This window comes from Silurus aristotelis (assembly GCF_946808225.1).
Source record: "Silurus aristotelis genome assembly, chromosome: 23".
Lineage (NCBI taxonomy): Eukaryota > Metazoa > Chordata > Actinopteri > Siluriformes > Siluridae > Silurus > Silurus aristotelis.
Window position 1 is genome coordinate 16,019,186 of NC_139596.1, and position 10,378 is coordinate 16,029,563.

Below are 10,378 nucleotides of genomic sequence, written 5' to 3' on the forward strand. Positions count from 1 at the left end.
GTGAAATTATGAATGATGGGGTGATTTCTCTTGAACAGCATGGCTTGCTGGGTTTTATTACTTATTGTCTTTCAATCCAGTGTCTGTATGTGTATATACGTATGCGCACACACACACATACACACACACACACACACACATCAGTAAATTTACATCGGTAAATTTATATACAAATATTAGGAGATAGTAGGGTGTTACCGATCTTCTTATGGCCTCGGCATCTTCGTGGAGAGCAACAATTCTATTCCTCGAATGCTCAGAGTTCTTTAACGTGAGGTGCTATGCAACATCCAGTGGTCAGTATGAGAGAATTGTACCTAAACTGCTCTAATACAAGATACACAAATATGTATGGTCCTGTCAGTAGACAAAAAACGTGAACATGATAAATAGGACGTGGTTTTGCACGAGTGCACCACGTACAGCTGTTATCACTTAGGGTGTACTTACTTTTGTTACCAGTTATTTAGACAATAATGTATGTTAAGTTATTTTCAGAGGACAGTAAATCTGTACTACAATACATTGCACACTGAACCGATATCAGGCAAGAATGTTACCGAATTCCAACAGCAAAAATCTGTGTTGGAAACCGTAGTGCTTTCACAGCTTTATCGGTCCCGAGTCAACCAGATAAGAAATGGCTGCTACACACAAACCCAATACACGTCCCCGATAATCCGCAACCCCAGCGGTCACATATTTACTCCTCTTTAGAATCGTCCCAGAGTCGTGATCAGCACGTTCACTCGTTGCGGACGTTATCTGACTAGCGGTTCTGAATATAAATCTAATGCAGAGAAGGAAAACTCCACCTGCAGTGCTTCTGGTTTCCTCCTGAAGAGTCTCAAAGTCACACAAGCATCTAATTATCAAAATGAAAGCATAATTAAGGTGCAGCACGTTTATTTTTTCTTCAACAAAGTCAAGTATCAATGCATTTAGAATTTTGATTAGAAATTGGTAGTGTTGTGTTTGAGTGTTTAAGTAAAACTGCAGTTTGCATTGTTACTTTACTTTTGTTTCTCTGTTTGTCTCGATTCTGTCCATCCATGAGTTCGTACCGTTTTTAATTGCTGTTTAATGTATAAACATTTTTCCTTCACAACTTTTGCTCAAGTCTGTTTATTCGTGTTCTTTTATCTGTAACTGCTTCTTTGTTCCAGGCTACGGCTCTCTCGCCCAACGCTCTCCCTCGTGACCTCAGCTTCAGCACAGAGAACCTGAGCTTCGACTTCAAAGACACCGATATGAAACGCCTCTCTATGGAGATCGAGAAGGAAAAGTGAGTAGAGCCTGGGTGTTTGCGGATAAAACTCAAGCTGTACCTTGGCTTCCGATCCTGGAAAAAAGCTGAGCATCTTTTGAGATATTAAACCATTTCACTTTGCTTTGCATTAAAGTGTTTTTTTTTACATTCAAAAGGTTTTAGTTTATTTGTGTTTCCATCTGTCTGTGTATCTATCTATCTGTCTATTTATCGGTCTGTCTGTCTGTCTGTCTGTCTGTCTGTCTGTCTGTCTGTCTGTCTGTCTGTCTGTCTGTCTGTCTGTCTGTCTGTCTGTCTGTCTGTCTGTCTGTCTGTCTGTCTATTTCTCGGTCTGTCTATCTGTCTTTGTCTGTCTGTCTATCCATTCGTCTGTCTGTCTTTCTGCCTGTCTGTCTATGTATTTATATGCCTATCCATCTGTCTCTCTCTTGCTCTATCTGTCGCTCTATCTGTTTATCTATCTAAAGTCTATCACTTTATCTGTCTCTCACTCTATATGTCTCTTTCTGACTGTTGCTCTATCTGCCTGTTTGTCTTGTCTTTTTGCCTTTCTCTCTGTTGCTCTATCTGTCGTTCTATCTGTCTGTCTGTTTTGCCTTTTTGCCTGTCAATCTGTCCGTCCGTCTGCCTGCCTGTCCCTCTGTCTGTATGCCTGTACTCTGTACGTGTATGTGATGTATCTTATTCAATATTTTTTATGTTTCTATGTGCAGTGTTTTATTTTTATCGTCTGTTTTTTTAATTGGATTGTGTGATTTTTATATATATATATATATATACTTTTTGGGTGTGTTTAGGGTGGAGTACATGGAGAAGAGCAAACACCTGCAGGAGCAGCTGAACGAGCTGAAGACTGAGATCGAATCGTTGAAGCTGAAGGAGCGAGAGACTCATCTGGACATCCTACATAACGAGAACACGGAACGAGGCACTAGCAAGCAGAGCAACTTCAAAAAGGTGGGCTTTCAGATAACTGCATATTGTTCCAAAACACAAACCAGAGACAAAACAGACAACAGGGTCTGTTATCTGTTATTGATCAGTCACTCTATCCGTCACTGTCTTTTTATTGTTCTTTATATATACAGTGGTCCCCGGAACACGCGGGGGTTACGTTCTAAATTCTATATATACACAAGTTTTTTTCCTTCTTCATGTTTCAATGCGATATCTGGTGACTCTGAAGGTCCAAGCATATAATTATATCAGATCATTTTATTCATCATTAACTCTTCCAGTAAACTCTTGAGCCCTGTAAATGGGGAGGATGTGTTTATCTGGAAGAGACTTTTCCCGTTTGCATGGGAACTTTTTTTATCAGAGATGAAGATTGTATTCAATTTGTAGTGACGCTCCACGCTGAGAGAAAAAGTAGACCAGTAGAACCCGGCACTAAATCCTCTTACTCTAGGGGTTCAGACATGTACCACCACGCAGTGAGGATATACACACTTCTGCTAAGGCTTTTATATTTTCATTAATATATTGAAAATAAAAAAAATTTATTAAATATATATATATATAAATGTGTTTCTCAGAAGGGTATTTTGATAATATTTAATGATGTACCCCATGCTTATCCCACATACTGTATTAATATAAACATATGTGCGCTTTTTTATTCTCAGACACTTTCATTTGAAATCCAATTGAACAAATAATTAGATTTTGTGTATGACTTTTCTGGTCTATCTGTCTGTCTGTCTGTCTGTCTGTCTGTCTGTCTGTCTGTCTGTCTGTCTGTCTGTCTGTCTGTCTGTCTGTCTGTCTTGCTATATTTTAATCTGTCTGTCCGTCTGTCATGCTATCTTTTAATCTGTCTGATTGTTTGTCCAGCCGTATGTCTTTTAATTAGTCATTCATCCATCCATCCATCCATCCATCCATCCATCCATCTATTATGCAGATTTGCAGATCAGATTTTGAGCCAGAGGTGTGCACGTGTATTACTCTGTCACGTTCGTGCAATTCCCTGCTCCAGTTTTGATTGACAAGCGCAAATAAATGTAACAAGCTGCACCTGCATTTTCTAACGTTTTTTTTTTTTTTTTTTTAACGATTGTCGGGTCTCAGCCGTAAAAACGGGGCAAGAATACACATGGTTTTTCGAAACCTCCTTTTTCGAATTCAAGTGGCACTTTTGCATATAAAAGCAGGATGTTAGTGCAACATACAGAAGGGTGTGAGATTTTACACAGAATTTACAGAAATCACTGAAATATGGCCGAATCTTAAATATTCCCAAATACAGCTCTGCTGTTTTTGCTTTGTGCGCATTTCAAGCGTATTAGTCCGTAATGATTTCGGTGTCTGAGCACGTTATAGTGAACCGTGAATTGGAAAGCTACAGCAGGTAAGGATGTACACGCACGTACGCTGTTAATTATGTCTCCTGTGTATTATAGTTCCATAACGAGCTTCTGGTTGAAGCCCAGGACAGTGAGTGTGGATGCTTATGGTTTTGCAGAAAAGAGGGGAAAATAGGGCAGATTTTTACATGCAGTTTATCTTCAATCACATACGAGCGATTCGACCAAACGTAATAAACGCAAATCCAATATTATATATTAGGGCGCAGACATAAATCTGACACGTCCCGCTCGCGTGATTCTCAGTTTAATCAGAGCTCAGTGAGCTGCGTAGTTGACGATGTGAAATTAGCAGCGCTACAGCAATTGATAGGACGTCGTAAATACTCGTTAGGGGTGTGTGTTTGTGTGTGACTATATAAGCAAATGTTTGTGGACACCTGACTGTTAGATTACATGCTTTTTCAGTCAACAAAAACGTGGCTTTTTTAAACGCTCTCTAAAGCAGCTCAATTTGAAAACGCCGTTTTGGACTGTAAAAAAAAAACGTTCGAAACCGATGACTGATTTTTTTGTCGTTGCTGCGACATTTCATAGAACTGGAAAGTAAATATACGCAGGAAATTTTTAAATGTATTCGCATTTGTGTAGATGGAGCTTTGGTCTCCATTTTCCTGTTAAAATAAACTATTTTTCTGGGAAGATGTTTGGGGAGATTCATTCAGCTACATGGGTGTTAGCAAAGTGAGGTAGTGATGTAGGTGAGGTGAGGTGAGGAGGGCTGGGGTGCAGTCAGCGTTCACATCCAAAAGTGTTCACTTTGGCTGTATAGCAGGAGCTACTCAAACCCAATAGAAACTATATGTTCATGGAGATGGCGTTGTGCACAGGTAGACTCATTTATCTACAGAACTTCTACCGAGTTTGTTGAATTGTCTATCGATGCTGAGATCACAGATTGGCATCGGTGCATCGACATGAAAGTTAACAATGTGATGCAGAAATGATCAAAAAATAAATAAAAAAAAGTCGCTAAAGAATTTCAAAAACACATTTGTGATTTATTTCCATAAAATGATTAGTCGATGCGCTATACTTTTATTATTTAGAAAGTGAACAAGGATTTGTGAATAATATTCGATATGTAGATCGATTTCTATTCGCTAAACCGTTTCTCAGCATCGCCGTTGCTACATGAATATGACGCATAGCAACACTACGGAGACCGAGGCGTGTCCTGAGAGTCACATAGAATACAGATTAACATGGCAGAGGTAGAGCTGTAACTTCCTGAAAACACGACAGGAAAAAAACGTCTTTCTTGCACTACAAAGGCGTGTTTGTGAAAGATCAGACGACACTTAAGTAAACTGATGATTTGCTGTCTGTCTGAACCAAAGAAATAAAAGCGAACTATCAGAACCATATTGAACTGCATAGCATCATTTTCCGTTGCATAGTATCGCGCTGAATCGAATGGAAATCGAATTGCGCTGCATCTTAATAGGGCATGAATCGTATCGCGTCGGTAGCTGCTTTATATGCATCTTTAATGTATTGTATCGTTGGCAATGCTTCGAGATGCGAATCAAGTCTGCTTCATTCATGTAGACGCTGATCCCTAATAGAACCGTTCAAGACGAGGCGTTTTCACACCTGCACTGTAATCGAGAAAGCATTTATTAAAAAGAATGACTTTCTACAGCGTTATACATTTAAAATACATTCAAAAGACTGCGTTAAAAGCAAGAGGAAGTAATTAAATCCGATAAATATTCTAACAGTGACCCAAAAAAGAAAATCTAAATGAATAAATATCTTAGTGTGTAAAATGCGAACGTGTTTTTCAGCTTGAATGTGATACAAATACGAACAATATGGCAGTTATTTTTTCCCTATTTCAAAATGAGATATTATTTAGATAGAATCAGATATAAAATAATTAAATTAAAAGTAGAATTAATTACTGTATGTTTATGTTTATTTAGAATAATTGGAAATCTGTGCCTTTGCGCTCACCTTAGTCCCGTATTGCTCCCCCGAGTGGTCGAACTTCATTTAGCCCACTTTGGGAGCTTTAACGTCCAGGTGGAGCTTTCAGCTCATGGGCAGCGTGACTGAGCCTGCTGGCCTGTTAGGATGATTAATAACCATGACCATTCCCTCTCCTGCTCCCTGATGCCTTCCCGCTGTTGAGCGTAGCCCGAGGATGATTGCTGTAAAGAAACCCAGCTGCAGTGGCTGAGAGCTTCTCAGATGCTACGCTGTGATCAGAGCTGCTCCTGGCGTCGGCTGAGAGGAAAGCAGACGTCACTAAAATGGCTCCAGCTCTTGACTGAGGTGGTGCATTAGTGTCCATACGGAGCTTCTTCTTCCTGCAGTTCTAAAGTAGGCCATTATTGTGAGAAATGGAGAGGAAATGTGGGTTTTTTTTTTGGCATCTCCAGCTCCTTTTTTTTTTTTTGTGTGTTTTTACCCTGGTTCAAGGCTTTCAATAAGGCGCTTGATGTAGCCGTATAGTCCAGTATGTTTGTATATCCTAAGAATCAAAGTGAGATACGAAGGAACTAGAGGAGGAAGATACAGCAAATATTTTCACATTTATTAGTTCAATTATCTCAAAATCTCTGCGGCGTCGGAGAGCGAAAAGAAGCATTTTGCCCAAATTGTAAATTTTTCTTTTAAATATACATTTAAAAAAGACTATTTGACTCTTTTAATGACTTTTTTTTTTTTTGTTGTTTTACTCAAAAATGAGTCAAATGAAAACCTTTAAAGCGTAACATAAAATGTAATTGTGTTTTTTTTGTTTTTGTTTGAGGAATCTGGGCACTCGTTCCTTACTGGAAGGTTTTTGCAGTAAGAAAAATGCACTTTTGAGTCCGTGTATGTTTTGTTTATTCGTTTTTTGATATACAGTCGAAAAAACGAGATGTGAATTTCAACAACTCTTCATTACTTTTATGCTTTCATGCTGAAAGCAAAAACAATAAAGAGAAAAGGGCTTTTTATTGTTTCCGAGTACACACAAGAAAAAAGAAAATTAAGTTTTGTGAAAAAGTGTAAAACAATAAGAAATCGAAGTGTATGTGTATATAAACTTAGTAGATGCGCTATTCTTTTATTACATCAAAAGTAATAATAATAATTAAGTAATAAATAGTAAGTAATTAAATACTAATTTTGTGACTAATATGTGATCTGTAGATCGATTTCTATTCGCTAAACTGTTTCTCGAGTGTGTTTTTTCAGCACCGCTGCTGCAAAAATAACGTATCACAACACTACGGAGACCGAGGCGTGTCCTGAGAGTCACATAGAATACAGATTAACATGGCAGAGGTAGAGCTGTAACTTCCTGCAGACACAACAGGAAAAGAACATCTGGTTTTATTTCATCTTAATTTCTTGGCGTGTTTGTGAAAGGGGTCATGTGTTAGAGATCAAAGGCACTTAAGTAAATTGATGATTTGCTGTCTGTCTGGACCAAAGAAATAAAAGTATTTGTACTATATTTAATTGCATCATATTGCAGTGAATCGCATTGTGTTGAATGGAATTTGGATCGTAATTTCGGTGAATCGAATCGCATAGTTTTGGTAGCTGCTTTATTTGTATCTCTAATGTATCGTACCATTGGCTGCGCATCGAGATGTAAAGGGCATCGGCCTCAGTTGAGCACTATTGACACTAATTGGGACGTATACAATTCTTGGCCAATCAAGAGAGCAAACAAACAAATTGATTATATTTGACAAAACAAAATTGTATTGTTTTTAAAGTTTGTTTGTATATGATACGGTTTATAAAAACTGAATTTCGAAGCAATTCCCGTACATTTCCGTGAATGTACATACATTCCTGGTAAATTTCCAACTTGGAATATTTCCAAAATTCTTCATAATTCCCTTAGAAATTTTCCGGAAATTTACCAGACACTTTCCGTCCCTTTGCTAACCTTCAGTTGTGATGCGTCATATTCACGTAGCAGCAGCGGTGCTGATAGAACGCCCTCGAGGAACAGTTTAGCGAGGAGAAATCGATCTACATGTTAAATATTGGTCAAAAATTATTGTTCACTTTCTAAATAATAAAGTAGTGTGCGTCTATTAATAATTATATATAAATATTTATTTGTAAAAAAGTTTTACCGATGCAAATATGTTAAAAAACGATTGTTAACTTTTATGCCGATGCACCGATACGAATCAGTGAATCTACCCATCTCATAGCCTTGAGTCTTGGTGCTTTGGCACCTGAAAACGTCTTGCTGGATTTGATTTCAAACACAACTGATGATAATAAATACCAGAGCTTACAGATAAAACCTAGACAAATCAGGGAACATGAAATTTCACTCATGGCCGGTTTGTCGTTCCGCATGCGATCAATATTTCAGCGAACAGCATGATTACCTCACAGTCTTGTGCCCGAGTTGCTGTTCGGTGTCACGCTATAATTCTCTTTCACTCTATTGTTAAAAGTGCTTTACGTGAAGCACTGAATTGAACCGAACTCATCAGAGCTGTCGATAGCAAACGCTGGCCCAGTTTTACAGTCCTGCTCAGGTTTATTAGTTGTATATTTTATATACCTCCGCGGTGGTGACAGTTTGGGCCACAATTTGTGTAATTTGCAACATTATACTAGGCAGCGTATGCAAATACAGTTTACCTCTGGAGATTTTTGGCTTCCAGAACGCCTCCAGACGCACTGATTCGCTCACGGTGTTTCCCGAAACGCTGCATAAAATCATTGTTAGATTTCTGTCTGCACTTTGGAGGTTTTAAGACGTAAACACGAAAAAAAAAAAAACGAACTTTGGAGAAATGACCGTTAACACTGTAGCACTGAGTTACTTATCTGAAGGTTGGAGCTTCAAGCCCCGTTATCGCCAAGCTATAGCTCTTCTTATAACTATAACCACCCATGCTCCAGGGGGTGCTGTTTCATATCTGACCCTGTGCTCTGACCCCAGCTTTCTAACATCACTGGAATATGCAAAGAAAGAGTTTCACTGTTCTGTAAAAGAAAGTGCATGTGACCAGTATAAATCTTCTTTGTTTTAAATATTGTAATGTTCTTAGATTTTTTTTAGGGGTCCAAGCACCAAAAGGCACCTAGTCTTTATTCTACCCTTTTTTCCCCCAAAGTTCTGAAATTTGGCACACATATTAAGTATGGTCTGATAAACATTCTGAACATAAAAGTTCTGCCAGTGTTATAGCGCCACCATCAGGTCATAATTGGGCCAAATTTGGAGGTAGTTTTAACTTTTGAAAATGAAAAGGCCTGTCATGACTGGTTTCCAGTGCATAGGCAGAATACGTCATCTTCAGACCCAGCTATACAAAAGTTGTCAATAAAAAAACGCCGATATTCTATGCTTTGAGAGTGTCAGTTGAGCTGTGAACCTCTGATCAAAAACTTAAATCCTAAAGAAAAGGAGTGTGATCGCCCCTTTAACTCTGTGTATATGATGTCAGAACAGCACAGTGTTGTTGCTTTAGTGCCTCCTGAAGCATGTGACATTGACGTGTCTCGTATTTTCTTTCCACAGTTGACACTACAGAGCGCCAAGTCAAGAGTGGCCTTCTTCGACGAACTATAGCCGACCGAAGTGTGCGTGTGTGTGCTCCTGTTAACTTTTTGTCTATGCATTGTTTTGTTTTTTTTAGTTTGTGTTACTGATTATTTTGTGTTTGTGTGTGTGGTTTTAGTATTAACTTGTTTTTTTGGTTTTGTGTATTGAAGGTGTTTTTTTTTTTTCTGTTTTTTTCTGGGGTTTTTTTTTTTTTTTGCCACTTGCAACAAGTGTTTTTTTTTTTTTCCCCTCGGGATTCGAAATTACTTTGTGTGCATGAGTGAGCGTGTGTAAGAGAGACGTCTGTATGTCTCTGTCTGTGTGTGTCTGTGTCTGTGTGTCTTTGTATGTGCGTGTCTGTTTGTGTGCGTCTTGCCGTGTCTTTGTGTTTCTCTTTCTGTGTGTCTCCATGTTTCTACTTGTGTGTATGTGTATGTGTATGTGTGTGTGTGTGTGTGTGTGTGTGTGTGTGTGTGTGTGTGAGTGATGTGAGTCGTGTCTTTTACACTAAGTCGTAAGTAAACACTAGCGCATGATTATTGCGCGCGCGCGCACACACACACACACACACACACACACACACACACACTTTTTTATACACACCATGTATCTCCATTCCAACATTTTAAACCAGTAATCAGGAACAAAAGAGAACTGGATGCTGCTTCCACACACTGCTCTCTGACACCAGCAATCCTGAGGGAAAAGTTTCCTCAGACTTTCTCTTCAGACTCATGAAAGATGACTCATGCTGCATTTGTTTGTTTTTTTTTCTTCTCCTTTTTTCGAATCTGGGGTAAAAGCTTTGGGTTTGCATTACTGCTGAGACTTCAGAATGAACACTATGTATACTTTTCTCAAAAGCCGATATATATATATATATATATATATATATATATATATATATATATATATATATATATATATATATATATATATATATAAAAAATAGCTTAAATCAAAGTATTTCTTAAATGTATTTCCTCAAGTTTTCTTTTTTTTTTTTCCTATTTTCTTCAATGTTTTAATATTCTGTGGTTGCACTGCACTACTCTGCGGCTTCATAACACACTTATAACCACTACGTAAATATTTCACCCTGCGATAATAACTTTTAATTATTATATATATATATATATATATATATATATATATATATATATATATATATTTTTTTTTTTTAAACTAATACCACACGAATGAAGCATTGCTCCG

At 38.0% G+C, this 10,378-nt stretch overlaps 1 protein-coding gene across 1 annotated transcript in view; it reads left to right on the forward strand.

Annotated features, from left to right (window-relative positions):
* The window catches only part of nf2a (NF2, moesin-ezrin-radixin like (MERLIN) tumor suppressor a), a 46,486-nt gene extending 36,871 nt beyond the window's left edge, over positions 1-9,615 (forward strand). Inside the window, exons 15-17 of the mRNA XM_083527386.1 lie at positions 1,167-1,285; positions 2,068-2,227; positions 9,140-9,615. Coding sequence (XP_083383512.1) covers positions 1,167-1,285; positions 2,068-2,227; positions 9,140-9,190 — 330 coding nt within the window. The 3' untranslated portion in view covers positions 9,191-9,615. The remainder of the gene's footprint in view (positions 1-1,166; positions 1,286-2,067; positions 2,228-9,139) is intronic.
* Positions 9,616-10,378: the final 763 nt, after the last annotated feature.